The sequence below is a fragment of the Danio rerio genome, chromosome 9 (genome assembly GCF_049306965.1).
Source record: "Danio rerio strain Tuebingen ecotype United States chromosome 9, GRCz12tu, whole genome shotgun sequence".
Taxonomy (NCBI): Eukaryota; Metazoa; Chordata; class Actinopteri; order Cypriniformes; family Danionidae; genus Danio; species Danio rerio.
In genome coordinates this window covers 40,241,864-40,257,330 of record NC_133184.1, presented here as the reverse complement: position 1 = coordinate 40,257,330, position 15,467 = coordinate 40,241,864, and the positions used below count along the sequence as shown (strand labels likewise).

The 15,467-nt window shown below is 36.9% G+C and overlaps 1 protein-coding gene across 8 annotated transcripts in view; it reads right to left on the bottom strand.

Annotated features, from left to right (window-relative positions):
• osbpl11 (oxysterol binding protein-like 11) overlaps nt 1-15,467 on the bottom strand; it is a 35,236-nt gene that overhangs the window by 15,729 nt on the left and 4,040 nt on the right. For all 8 annotated transcript variants that reach the window (XR_012385570.1, XR_012385569.1, XR_012385571.1 and 5 more), the window contains exons 5-9: nt 13,475-13,663; nt 11,696-11,894; nt 7,190-7,332; nt 2,229-2,369; nt 513-966 (exon numbers count right to left, since the gene is read on the bottom strand). Coding sequence is in view for 1 of the 8 variants with exons in the window: in XM_683921.9 (XP_689013.3) it covers nt 513-966; nt 2,229-2,369; nt 7,190-7,332; nt 11,696-11,894; nt 13,475-13,663 (1,126 nt within the window). In the remaining 7 variants the exon portion in view is untranslated. The remainder of the gene's footprint in view (nt 1-512; nt 967-2,228; nt 2,370-7,189; nt 7,333-11,695; nt 11,895-13,474; nt 13,664-15,467) is intronic.

The window sequence follows — 15,467 nt, the reverse complement described above, 5'->3', positions numbered from 1 at the left end:
CAAACCATCATAGATTATTAAAGACACAAACCCCTCACTGCACCACAGCTGTACCTTCAGCACACCTCCTAATAAGTGCACTACGAGGACTTTTATGAACATTTATGAGTGTCAAAAGTGGCTGATCTGTTCAGCAAAATATTTGACTGCATGTCACTGCATCCCAAATGACTTAAAGATATAACTAAAGCAATGTCTAAGCGAGAGCGCTTCTGTTCCTATTAACTGAACAGTCACATCATTGATGATGTAATCGTGTTTAGGTTCGGAATTCAAACGGCAGTTTGAGTGCAGGTTGTCGGTGGTAAGGGGAGAGGGAACAATTGCGCTTCGGCATGGTTCAAGGCAACTGTACTTATTGTGAGCACGCCCTTACATTCTTTTGTAAATCTGTAATGTAAATTTTTGTATTGCAAGCATCATTGTAGGCAGTAGGCACCAGTACAGATTCAAAACTATTGATTTGACATTGGTACAGTAAAAAGATAAGCAAGTAAGCAGGTGAAACTCACCTTCTCCAATCATAGAGACGCCAATAGACATGCCCATGAACTTGCTCTTGGTCCATACATGCGTGTTGACGCACATCTGTCTCTCCTGGCATTCTGCGTAGAAGCCTGACACAGGTGGATGATGGGAAACTTGCTCAGCCACAAAGCGGACATTATAACAGTCTGATGCACACGAGGAGCCCTCTTTGGGGATGCCTGTCGGAGATGCTGCCTCTTTGGGCACATTCCAAGAGCAGTGAAAAGTCTCTCCGATGATGGGGTTGTAGGGCTTCTTGGCAATGGCACCTTTGCGACCTTCATGGAAGGAAGTGAGATAATACTCCACAAATCGAACCATGCGGTCCATCGGGCTGGAGCCATCAGTGATGGCCACAAAAAGGTCAGGATGGGACATGAAGTCTGCATACATTTCCAAAAGAGAGCGCTTCTCCAGGATGAAAGTCGGCAGGACCACCTATACACCCGTGAGAAGTGAAGAAGTACTTTATTCAACTGATTTAAAGTGTCCATCCATTAGCCTACATATTCAATTTTGTTTATTTAGCGCAAAGATTTGTTTCAAAACTATTTCTAAATTCAGTTCTAATTTCCAGTAAACAAATAAATGAACAATAATAACGAAGTGTACTCAAAAAAATAAGTTATATCCAAAAACACAACCTATTCTTATGCCCCATATGATGATGCAGACGTCTCCAAAACCAGACAGGTGGACAAATCTAAAGTTTATTAAAACAAATATAAATATGCATATAATAAATAAAACAGCTAATAATAATAATAACATGATATGAATGCAAGTCATGATTAAGCTGAAAAAAAGCCACCCGACATGAAGGCATGGAGGCAGTGGTTTTTATATTTTTGTAGAAAATAATAACTTTTGTAACATTTTAATGCTTTAATTTTTTCATATGTGAAGATATTTATGTATTGCTGTATATAAAGCAATGTGTGAGCTTTCAATTGGCCAATGGCATGGTCTATTTCAGTTCTTCAAAATAGCAATGCGCCTTAACACACCTTTTTAGACCTGCACACCCATGAGTCCACAAAGTGGCGCAAATGGATTTGCTATTTAAACAATGTGGCACTAAACATGAAAATTATGGTTGCGCTGGTCTAAAAATACCAACAAATCCCACCAAACATGTCTTGCATCTTATTGCGCCGGGTGTATAATAGGACCCTACGTCTGTCTAAGGCAGGGGTGGGCAAACTAGGTCCTGGAGGGCCAACTCTAATCAAAAACACCTGGATAATGCCAATCAGTGTCTTCAAGATCACTAGAAATCTATAAGCAGGTGTGTTTGATTAGAGTTGGCGCTAAACTGTGCAGGACACCGGCCCTCCAGGACCAACATACTGAACCACAACCCTCCAACTGTCAGTTTTAATAGCGCTATGACAAAAAACAGAAATGGTGAAAGGAGGAGGCGTCTGTTAGGTTGTAATAACTCTCCCAAAACCCTTTGTTTCTGAATGAAAAGCCTACTTTACTACATCCAATCAGCTTGCAGTAGAAAAAAAAAACCACGCCCACTGTTTTCTCATTTAATATTCCATTACTCTAGAAATTGCAATGCAATACAAAAAATAAAAAAATAGCCTCAGCTTCCATTTCAAGTGCACATTCAAGGTACAAAAGAGCTTTAGTGAGGTTTGAGAAAGACACAAGCTGAAATGAGAGCCATTAATGAGATGGAGCTGATATACCCTGGTGAGGTCCATGCCCAGTTTGAGCTGAGAGAGGAGGTGCAGAATGACGCTGCGCTCCTCTTCCACTGCACCCAGATCCTCCTCCTCGGATGGAGAGGAGTCATCCACCTCCTGTGTGGCATCAATCTCCTCCTGCTCCTGAAAAACATACACACACACACTCCATTAATTCATCCTACTCAAACAATAAAACATTAATCACAAGAACAGTACTAAAGACTCAAACTCAACACCATTTGACATAACCATCTAAGGTCTTAACTTTTTTTTTTTAAATGACAAGAAATGTTTTGGTTTGTTTTTGTTTACAATAAAAATTATAGTAAATTCTGTTAACTAAAAATGTATAAAATAGTTTAAATAAATTGTAATATTATATTCAAATTTAAATATTAGATAAAATTGTAAATATTTTTAATTAAAATTATATTTGACTATTAAGGGCTAATATTTTTGGAACTTTTTTCTTTTTTAATATTAGAAATATTTATTACCATTGTTACCATGTTAGAGATTAAAGATCGTTTCTGGACATGCCACTCATTTTGAGTGGTATAGAGGTACTTGAATTACGATGAATGAGAGTAATGGAGATGCGCAGATAAATTTTTGCTTTTTTAACCCTAAACAGGACTTCAGTTCTCCGCAATTGTATTTGAAATTGGCCTAATATTATCATTTAAAACATATTCAAGTATACAGATACTTCTAAATCAAATTCCCAAGAAGTTATCAAAACTTTTTAAGTTCCTGTATTTTACCAAAACATGAAAAATGCCATGCCAAATATACATGACTTGTCCAGGTTTTTTGACATTTTAAACAACTTCTAAGTTCAACTGTTTCTTTAAAGTTACAATATGACTTCTTCCAGTCCTGGGAATCATTATTTTAACATTCTTTGGTTTTAGGTATTGCATATAATCAGACTCTTATCTATGATATTCTTCGCTAGATATGACCTGAATCCTTCCTTCAGTGTAAGTCTCTAATTTCTCTCCACTTTCTAAAGAAATATGTAACTCTGAAATAACTAACAGCACACCTATTGCAACTGGTTGCACAATTCCAGACATTATTTAAACCCAATACAGGTTATGTTTCTTTCATTTAACCCTTGTGTATTGTTCAAAACTTCTACCCTTCCATTATGTTCGTAGCTTTTTTGGCCCATTAACTTCCATTATAATGACATTTTTTTGATTGCAAAGCCTTGACATCAAATAACCAACAATTCTTGATTGGGAGGAGGTCAGACTTTCTATTGTTGTGGTTGATCATCAGTTGGCACGATTAACTCTTAAGATGGGCCTGTGCAAAAAAAAAAAAAAAGTTTCTTGCTTTTATATGGAGTTCTATGTAGTATAACGTCAAATTGCGGTGTGCTATTTATATAAATACACTTACTATATTTACTATGACCTGAGAGCTAAGGTGCTTATTTTGATTTCCTCAGACATACTAAAGTATGTTTGCAAAAGGTCTCTCATGCACAAATGCACAAGAGGACGCACACTACTCTATATGACTCCATATGAAAGTCAGAAACTAAGCTTTTTTGCACTGCAACTGATGATCAGCAGCAAAACATACAACTTTTATCTTTTCCCAACAGGGAGAGCCATCAACAATCAAGAATACATCATATGTTGTCATGAATTTGCAATCAAAAATATAATTAAAGGGGAAGTCAATGGGGCAAAAACATAATGAAAGGATAGTCAATTTACCCAGAGTCTGCATTGTTTAGTTTTTCCAAAGCATTTTCCAAAATAAGATTTGTCATCAAAAATCATTCCATTTGCTGTAACACAGTAAAAGTTGTGGCCAAATTAAGACGCAAAAATCACCCTAGAGTGGATAAAAACATCCCCAATAGCACACAAGTGTTAAACTCCAAACCCTAAATAAAAGTAAAAGAAACGGTGCTGCTCGCCCCAGCAAGCATGACTAATGAAACCCAAATAAAACACTGTAAATATGATTGTTTTTGAGATTAATATATCTCTGCTATGCTGCTTGTACAGTTAGGTGAAGCAAAATATTATGTAACAAGCCTCATGTGGAAAAAATATGCACAGTAAACATTTAACACCGCAGACAAGTTTCCTCAGGTTAATAGGGAGCCCTGTCTACTGTCCGACATTGAAGGAGTCTTCGGTGTTTGTTTACATGAAGGTAACTGAAGCAAAGAATTACTCTTCAGGCTTGCAGCATGAGAGGCTTCTCCAAAAACAACAATGTCAGTAATCAGAGATTAACACAAGCGCCAGTTATGAATATAATCATGTACGCCTGTGTTTTTAACATGCAGAGGCCCTGAAACACGCATATATTTGGATACTTTTGTGGCAAACTTTGGACAAATGAATGTCAAATTGTATAAACCTCATATTCAACAAAATATGAAGTGTCATTTCTATTATAAACACGGACTTTAAGCCAAAATGAAGCACAAAAGAAGAGTGAAAAATGTATAAAAATGCTGATTTTTTAAAAAAAATGTAAACAAATGAAAAAAACTAATTTCAACTTGCACTATATTTAACTAACCCAAAACTCATACAACTGTTAATCTCATTCAACAAGTTAAAGTAAAAAATATGCCAGAATTATTTTTTATTTACTTTTAACAGTGGAAAAAAGCCTGTGTAAAACAGTTACCTGCAATTCTTACAATGTTATAACAGTGAATTGTCGTACAAAAAAAAACTGGAGACTGCAAGTATTGTGAAGCTATGAAAAAGAAACCTCTTTAGCTCACCAAAGCTGTATTCATTTGATCAAAAACACAATATATGAACAATTCTAACTATCAAAATGATACAGCTTTGATTTTTGGTCCTACATGAGATTATCTAACAGCTATTTTATTAGTTTCTAAGCCAAAAATTATGGTTATTATAGCTTTTAACCAATATTTACTAAAGAAAATGAATAAAATGTCATTCGTTGTACAATGGAATATGGTCAGTGGTGGAAAGAGTACTGAAAAATCATACTTAAGTAAAAGTACCATTACTTGCCTAAAAATGTAGTGCAAGTAGAGTAAAGGTATCTGCTGTAATATTACTCAAAGTATAAGTAAAATGTAGACATTTCAAAAGTACTCAAGAGTAGTGAGTAGTAAGTATTACGCTGTAAAAAGCTGATGCATTTGCATGTAATTTGTGCATGTTTGTGTAAAGGTGAAATTCTGTAGTGCAATTAGTTATTGCCCAGCAGCAACACAATCTCATAGGACGTTAATATTAGGTTAGATTTAGGTTGTGACGTCAGGTGGCCAAAATTCAATGTCTAGCCAGCGTCTAAGGAAAACATTTTTTTTATGCTCAATAACAACGTCAAATGACATTGAAATTTGGTTGATATTTAGGTTGTTAGAAAGTGACCAAAACCCAACGTCGAGCCAACATCCTAAACAAACATTATATTTATGTCAAATACTAACATTTATTCGTCAGGTATGGCAACCAACATCAAACTTAGTCATAGTGGTAACGTCCACACAACGTCAAGCTGTAACATCATACATAGACATTGATTTTAGGTTGGATGTTGGACAATGACGTTGGCTTGACGTTGAGTTCTGACATCAACCCGATTTTAATTTCCAAACAAAATGCAATGTCCCCACAACGTTGGGTTACAATGTCAATTTGATGTCATGTTGAAATCTTATGCCTGATGGGTGTTTAGGGCCATTTCGGTCAACAAAAAGTAAACATCCGTCATCTTTTCATCAGTGGCATGCATCTAAACAGTCTCTCTGGGTCAATGCATGTAAAGATTTTGGACATCTTCTGGGACACTTCTAATGCCTCCAAAAATTTTAAATCATTTATAAATCGCCCATGTTTTAAGGTTGCTCATTATGATGCGATTTAGCTTTAATGTGTGATTTCACTGGACATGAATCACAGGACTGATTTTTCTAATCCCCATAGTCAAGAAAGAAATAAAGTAGTGGCAGCAGGTTGAAGGAAAGTAGTGGAGTAAAAGTTCCGGTACTCAAAGAACATACTCAAAGGCAAGTAAAAACACACATTTTTAAAACTACTTAGTAAATTACAATTTCTAAGAAAAACTACTCTATTACAGTAATTTAAGTATTTGTAATTTGTTACTTTACACCACTGAATATGATGAAACAGTGTTATTTATTAGTCCCAACAAGATACAAATGTATTGTCAATTTATACCTTGCAACTATCCTTTAAATGACTAAAGCCACTTTCTATTTCCACCAAAAAAAGATTAATCAATCAATAAATAAAAGCAGACCATTTATTTCCACGTGACATGCTTTTAATATATAAAGTCACTTTTGTAAATATATGCAGAACCCAAAATAGGACTTATCATTGACCCACACACAAGTGTAATGAATACATCTGTAGGGCCATCTTTAAGTGTAAACCCAAAGCTTTAAAAGCACTGCTGTTTGCTTAATCATGCCAAGCAGCCTGAAATAATAGCATTCCTCAACAATTTTTGACAACTGTTGGCTCTAACCAATAGTAAACAAGCTTGCTATTGAATTACACCTGTGGTTAGGACTTTTTGAGCTTAAGTTGCAAAAGAATCACTCAGAGAAGTTAATTCTGAACAAAAAATAATGCTAATAAAAAAAGTTTGTAGACACTACATGGTTTTGTTATCTATTTTGTTATCTAACACAATGCAATTCATGCATATTTAATTGCGACTTAAGTATCCAAACACTTTTTCCCTCCAAAAATGATGAATTTCCAAAGCCATTTACAATTTTTAATTATTTTTTCACAATTTTGCACAGATATACCACTTTTTGTTCAAGACCTAAAGCATTAGAACTTTATTTCATCAATATTCAAAGATTATTCAAATATTTTTTGCTAATGAATCACACCAAATACAAGACTGACTGTCTTCACACTTAGCAAGAATGATTAAACTTGTCATAAAGCACATCTTACCAAAACAATATCACAGGAGTCCATTTCTAAAGGTTCCAGAACAGCTCCCTCTGTTTTGCCGTCATCTTTGGTGATGCTGGGTAGCGTCCCTCCATTCTTCAGGATATCGGGAAGCTTCGGCTCCAGCCACTCGAGGGCAGGGCCTACAGGACACACAAAACCCGACTCAGGGGTGCTCATATCACCGGCACACCAGCGCAATGCCCAAAAGCCAACAGCTGCCTCTAATGCCACAGGAATTCTGGCCGTTTAGCGCTCTAACAACTGACACAGAGCTCTCGGCGGAAACCTGAACCTAGGGTCTCACCGTCTGCACGAAGCCCTGCCCATTGTTGACTTATTTGCCTGTTGGCGAGAAGACTAATCTGGCGGCTTTTGTTTTGTTCCAGTATTTGGGAAGTTCAGAGAGTTCACAAGATGCCTTGATACTTTCTACAAGAGTGTAAAACCAGGGTGGTCTTGGAATGAGAGGTTCACTTGCGGTTTCTTTCCAGTTTGACAGTAATAAAATATGTATGATTCACGACTGGGCTGCGCTTAACTAGTGTGCGCAACTAGACTTTTTTTAAAGTTAGTTTAGAAGGCCAAGGACTTTAAGCCAATACGAGTTCAAAACTTGCATATCTGACAAGCGGTATGTTCGTTCAAGGACTGACAACCGTATGGCAATACAATTTGGTAAGTCTGTCAACTGGCACGCTTGAGTGACGCTAGCAGAGCTCTGGTTACCTGCAGAAGTCTATCAGTGGTGGATACAGTTCCTCATTAATTATAAAACTATATTCCACTCCCTGAGAAGGGCTCTGGGTCATAAATTCTACAGGAACAAACATGACCTGAGATTATTGGATTTGCAGCAGCAGAATGCTTCAGTTTGTTTCTAATATGGAGTGAAACTAATTAGCAACTTATGTTCTGCTATCGCTTATTTTGATGCATACAAACACTGAGATGTAAGCAGAAAGACCTGCGGCACCGTGTATTTCGATCTTATCGCACTGACCTGGATTACATATAAGGATCAGTGAGTCGCGAGTGAATATGTGATTTAAGGTATTCAATAACTGTCTGATAGCGGATTTGGAAATGTAGAGTTCTCTAAAAGAGTCTACATTATTTATATTTGGATTGCATTTCGACAGTTAATATACGAGCGGTACATAAACTCTACAACACAAAGGTATTCAACAAATAGGAGGGCCATACACATTCCATTTAAACATTAAGACATGATGTTTTTACTTCTGAAAGGTTTAATGCCAATAACTAAAGAGTGTTAGAGAAGTAAAGGCTGTTATAACAGAAACCACTTGCACCAAAAGATGAGGACCACAGCTCAAATAATTAGCTAATATTTGGCCAATTTAAGATTTTTATCTGATTATCATCATATTGCCACAGCCATATCACCCTGCACCCCAGACCGGTGACTCACTGAAGCCAAGCAGGGCTGAGCCTGGTCAGTACCTGGATGGGAGACCACATGGGTAAACTAGGTTGCTGTTGGAAGTGGTGTTAGTGGAGCCAGCAGGGGGCGCTCAATCTGCAGTCTGTGTGAGTCCTAATGCCCCAGTATAGTGAACGGGTCACTATACTGTGAGTGAGCGCCGACTTTCGGGTGAGACGTTAAACTGAGGTCCTGACTCTCTGTGGTCATTTAAAATCCCATGGCACTTCTCGAAATGAATAGGGGTGCAATCCTTCTGTCTTGGTCAAATTCCCTCCATCATTACCCATCATGAGATCTCAATCATCCCCATACCAAATTGGCTCTATCATTGTCTCTCCACACCATCTATAGCTGGTATGTGGTGCGCACACCGGTGCCATTATCCTGTGGCTCCTGTCACATCATCCAAGTGGATGCTTCACACTGGTGGTGTTGTGGAGAGACCCCCCTCATGATTGTGGAGCGCTTTGGGTGTAGGGCCATACACAATAAATGCTCTATATAAATACACACTACATTTCTTACCTATTACTTACTTACTAATCTCAGACTGGCTGAAAAACTGAGCAGTTGTAAAATCTATTAAAACATATGATATTTGCAATATTTTGCACATCCTGCCCAAGTAGTGGACATCAGCCATTAAAAAACATTAAAAACATTAATAATACACCCACCCAGTAAGGGTGAAGCAATTAGGATGAAGAAGAAATACAGTAATATTGTTCTAAACACCAAATAATCTAACTATAAGAGTAAACATGCGAAAATCTGTTAAACCCTGTGCCTTTTATGATTGAGTGAAACATTATTAACTCTGTAAATTCTTACAAAGCACTCAATGTTAAATACACAAAGTGGTCTTGCAGGGTTTTTTTGTTTTTGTTTTCCTTGCAGAAGCCAGCTTATTACTTCAGTTTTTAATTGGAGTGATGCATTTTAAAGTGCCAGTAGTGAGCATCTATTTTATGATCAGCGTGTTTCTTTCTATTCACTGAGAAAACAACACTCATCACTGTCACTTTTTATCCAGAAATCCATCCATCCGATCAGAGTGGATGAGGGGTGGAGTGAACGCCACATTATTCAACTGTCACACAACATTCTTCTGGCACTTTTTACATTATCAACAAGAACAGACATATAAAAACAGAGTAGAAATTAAAACGTCTCTACACTGTGAAAGATTTCTTTAGTAAGATAAACATCTTCTGAAAAACAAGCTGAGAAGTAACAATATAGTGATTATACCATATCATAGATACAAACATTAATGTCTCAACCTGTAAAAAAATGGCAAACTTCAAAAGTGCTTTCAAGCAGCCACAGCTAGGCGTTCTGAGTAAAATGTGCCAATTTTCAGCAGCCCAAAAACATTTTGGTGGACATAATGTGGTCTAGGCCTAGAGGTCAAAAAATGGGTGGAATATGGAAATGCAAAACTAAATTATGTGCATTCCAATCACTCACTAACTTTAAGGGTTAGTTCACCCAAAATGAAAATTCTGTCATGAATAACTTCAAACTCATAACCTTCCAAACCCAGCCTGACCTTCGTTCATCTTCAGAACACAAATTAAAATACTTTAGGGCGTACCACACTATGTACAGTTGCCTTGAACTTGGCCAAAGCACGCTTGTCCTCCTTCTCATTTCCTCCGACGGCCCGCACTCACATTGCATTCGCACCCGAGCACGCTTACGTCATCGTTGATGCGCTGTTCAATCCAAGAAGTGCTCTCTCTCAGCACAGTGCTGATTTCTTTAGTTATATATCGTTTTAGTGGTTTGGGATGCAGTCAAATATTTCGCCGAACAGATCAGCCACTTTTGACGCTCATAAACAATCATAAAGTCCTCGTGCTGCAGGAATTAGGAGGTTTGCTAAAGGTGCAGCTGTCGTGCAGTGAGGGGTTTGTGTCTTTAATAACCTACAACAGTTTGTTTTCATTGAACTGTAAGAATGATTATAAATCCATATGAAACAGTCCCTTAAAAGTCACGTCTCATCTTTAGTTTTGCGCTTTGCAATCACACTACAAGCATACCACGCCTGAGCCCAAGTGAACAGCACTCTGGCACACCTCTTCCAACCGGGCCAGGACCGGCCAACTGAACCTCGCCTGAGCTTAATTCAGAGCACTCACACTTCTCAAAAAATCCGGGAAACGGGCCTGGGCACGGTTCGGATAGCATAGTGTGAGTATGCCCTTAGATAAAATCCTCATGACAGTTGAGGTATATAGAGGATTACAGCACTTAAATTTCATCTAAAATATTTCATGGGCAGCTGTAGCATAATGATTAGAGAGATAGACTTGTGATTGGAAGGTCGCTGGTTTACTGTATGTATTCACTGCTCTGTGTGTGCACTTGGATGCAAAGCATAAATTCTACATATGGGTTACCATACCTGGCCTAAAATCACGATCTGATTTAAAGATTAATTTGTGTCCAGAAGATGAAGGAAAATCTCAGGAGATTACAATGACATGAGGGTGAATAATTAACAAAACTGTATTTTTTAAAGTGAACTGACCCTTTAACAACTCAAAATATCTGAATGCAAATAAAACTTAAGAGCTAAATTAAAGATTTTATATTGTAAAGAATGGCTTAGAGGTCTACAAGTACACACCCTCTTGCTGTATGAGCGCAGCACCAATCAATAACACCGGTGATGGAAGCTGTGCTTATAAATAACCCTCTTACTGTCCTTTACTGGAAGAGAAAAGCCTTCACTTAACATCCAAGCACTGCTGTGGCTTATGAATATAGCAAAGTCAGGTCATAAATGAAATGTGTGAATCCCAGATTTGTTGCATTATGAACTTAATTAAAAAAATTTTTTTAAATTAAATATCATTTGTTTGTCTGATGTCCTTTCAATAAAAGGTTTTCTTTGGGCAATTACCACTTGGCATGCATACAAGTAATGCATTATATGGAATTGATGAGGTATAAAGTGTGTGTGTAAGCATATGTAATGATACACTCTGCATTAAAGAGAAAAACCACAAGGATCAACATAAATAAAAGATACATAAAACACTCACCACTGAGAGGAAATTTCTGCCTGGCGACTTGTTGGAGCTGCAGGATATGCAGGCAGTCACTAAGGCAGGTCATGGTGGCCAAAGACGTGGCTTTCAGCAGCAGCAGGTCTTGGTCCAAGGGAGAGGGACCCTGGGAAGAGGGCAGACCCTCAATGCTCTGGATCAGGTCTCTGTGCTGGCCCTGGGCCTGGGTCATCATCTAGAACAGGACAGAAACATTTTTCACTGCTTAACTAACTTCCTACATTTCAAGAAGCAAAATCAAATGTGCAACTGGGCCTCTAAAAGCATCCTCTTTTTCCAGTGCAATTCCCAGCAGCATACTTAACAAAACACAACATTTAGCATAAAACAATAACAATAATAATGTACATTGCTCTGCATTTTTAAATATGTTAAACTGCACAAGTAATTCAATGTACAAGAGAGCAAATTAATTAACGGTTTCAGAGTCAATTTGTTTTAGGGCAATGACATTGTGATATTAAATTGTTCTGTGAATATACAGAACTTTTCCCAGAGATGGGTTGCGGCTGGAAGGAGGGCATCCGCTGCGTAACAACTCGCTGGATAAGTTGGCGGTTCATTCTGCTGTGGCGACCCCGGATTAATAAAGGGACTAAGCCGACAAGAAAATGAATGAATGAATATACAGAGCTCTAATCCTCTATGAGAGTTTGTCTAAAATATATCCTTTGTGTTCTGAAGGTGAATGAAGGTCAGGCATTGCATTGCCATATTCCACCCATTTTTTGACCTCTAGCCTAGAGCACATTAAGTCCACCAAAATGTTTTTTGGGCAGCTGAAAATTGGCACACTCTTCTTAGAACAGCTAGCTGTAGCTGCTTGAGAGCAGTTTTGCAGTTTGCCATTTTTTTAATAGGTTGAGACATTTACATTTGTATCAATGATATGGAATAATCACCATGTTTCTTGTCAACTTATTTCTCAAAATTGTAAAGCATGTAGAGCATTTTAAGTTCTTCTCTGTGTAGCGATATGAAATATATATCATTTGAAATGACACCTCAGTATATAAATGAAATGCAATTAATCTATGTTAAAGCTACTTTTTTGAATTTTTTGAGAAAAAAAAAATACAAATTTAACCTTGTCCCAACAGGAAAAGCACCAACAGTCAAGAATGCATGATTATTCGGTGTCATGGCTTTGTAATCAAAAATTAATTATAATAAAAGTCAATGGGGCAAAAACAGCTATGCACATAATGGAAGGGCAGTAAATATGCCTAGAGTGTATTGTTGAATTTTTGAAATTTTCAACGCATTTTCCTAAAATATGTGTCAAAATAAGATTTGTCACCAAAAATCATTCCATTTGCTGAAACACAGAGAAAGTTGTGGCCAAATTAAGAGTCAAAATCACCCCAAAGTAGATGAAAACATCCCCTACAGCACACAAGGATTAAAGATCATGCAATGTGACTATTGCAATGTTGATGCTGAAACGACATATTGTGCAAAACTACTTTGTTTAATAAAATTTGTAAAATAATTATAAACAATTAAAAAGAATATACTGGCAGTTTACGCAAAGCGCTACGATCACTACAATACAGTGAACAGCAAATCAGATCTCTCAAACTGTTATCAAAGCACTGATGATGTTTGTTTTTAATTATAAGAACAGCATACAGTAGCATTATGTTCATATTCTATGCAGCCCACGCACAACAGGCTCCAATTAATTTGGCTGAGAACAGACAGCTCTGGCTCCCAAACGCTAAGCGCTCTTGTGGTAAGAGGTGTCATTCTCACCTCTCTGGCCTCCAGCAAGTGATCGGGCAGCAGTGACTTCCTGCTGGAATAGAGAGAGGAGCCGCGCTGCAGCTGGGACAGGCCCAACAGAGCATTTGAGTTCTGGCTGATCCTGTGTTGAGATCCTGGAGAGCTGCCACTGCCCTGAGACGCCATGGAGAGACTGCGAGACTGCAGCGGTGGGTTTGTCTGTGGGATAATGAATATTAGTTCACACAATTAATGATCATTTTACGTACATTTACACAATTTTTCATCTCAACATGTTTCTATTGCTTCCATAAAACAAATTAAGATATTTTACAGAAATGATAGCACATTAGAGATTATTATTTACAGCAAAGATCCAAATGATAAAAATCTAAATAGTTATTTTTGTGCATTTTTTGTCTTATTAGGTGTTTTCTAGGAAACAGAGCTGTTATACGTAATGATTATCATACCTTGGCTGCACATAATTCAAAGACACTTAAAAATGCAAAGCCAAATCATCACATTTGTTTTATAGGTTTCGTATAAGTTGTTTTTTTTTTCCCTTATACACAAGATCAGGTTGTATGGCTTTAGTTAAATTCATAAATAGTACATGAATTAGTCAACTTTAAAACAAAATAATACAGATCTTTATTTTAACGTTGTATTTGTATATTTTGAACTCCAATTACAAGTGGACTACAATTAATACTAGTAAAATAAGGCTGCACAATATATCGTTTAAGCAACGAAATCACAATGTGCGTAATCGCAAAAGTAACATCACAGGATATGCCATGTTGAGTCTGAATTATATTTGAGAATTGTCGTCTCGTTTCTAGTCCAAAAATCTTTAAAACGTTATTTTACTTAACCCAATACATTAGCAGATTGTTTTACTCGTGTTCCTTTAAATTAATTTTGACCTATTACTTCTGAAATAAAAACTAAATATTTGAACTTGATTTAAAGGTTTTTTTTTAAATATATTTGGACTAGAGACAAAGTCAGAAAAGTATAGAAAGAAGTAAGAAAAGCCTTTTTTGCATTGTGATTATTCAATTTCTGCCCCAGAATACTATTAGACTGTCCAGAAAAAAAAACTTTAAATGTAACAATTCAAACCATCTTGTGAAACTGTTTTCAATTCATTTCATGTTTATTAATATAGCGCTTTTTACGATGTAGATTGTGTCAAAGCAGCTTAACATAGTTCTAGTAAAGTCCAGATTTCAGAGTTGAAGTTCAGTTCATTGTGGTTTAAATTTCACTGCTAAAAGTTCAAACACTGAAGAGCAAATCCACCGAAGCGCAGCTCCACAACTACCGATCCGATTCGGATTGCAATATATATCGCAGACAAAGTAAAAATCGCAATATCAGATTTTCCAAATATCGTGAAGCCCTAATGTAAAACATTTTCAGCTGGTCCAATTACAACCCCTTGCTTATGCAGTGGAAACGCTCAACTGCATTAAGCAGCCACAGGACGATGGGTACTGACGTGACACATGAATGTCAAGGAACATATTGCACAAATGCACTAAACAATGTTTTTACACTATTTTTTAAAATGAACAAAACACACAGATTAGAATCTAAATAATTAATACCAACTGCCATACACATCAACTTAATTTGATTAAAATGGATTAGCTCATTCAACAGCACCTGTGTTGCACTAATCACACATGTGATGTCGGACCTGAATATGGCTGTGTGATTTGGGGAAATTTCTAACTGCAATTTTTTTGACAGATATTGCGATTTTGATTTAATTTTGTAGTCAAACTTTAGCTCAAAAATCTGTATTAGCTTCTTACTCCTAAAATAAAGTGAGTGTAAAGAAAGGAACTGAAAGATATTAACTTACTTAAACATTTATTCAAATTTGTTTTTAAATATTTAGAAATTAAACATTACATTGTTTCTCTAGAGCAGGGGTGGCCAACCCTGTTCCTGGAGAGCCACCTTCCTGCAGATTTCAGTTGCTACCCATAACACACCTGAACCAATTAAT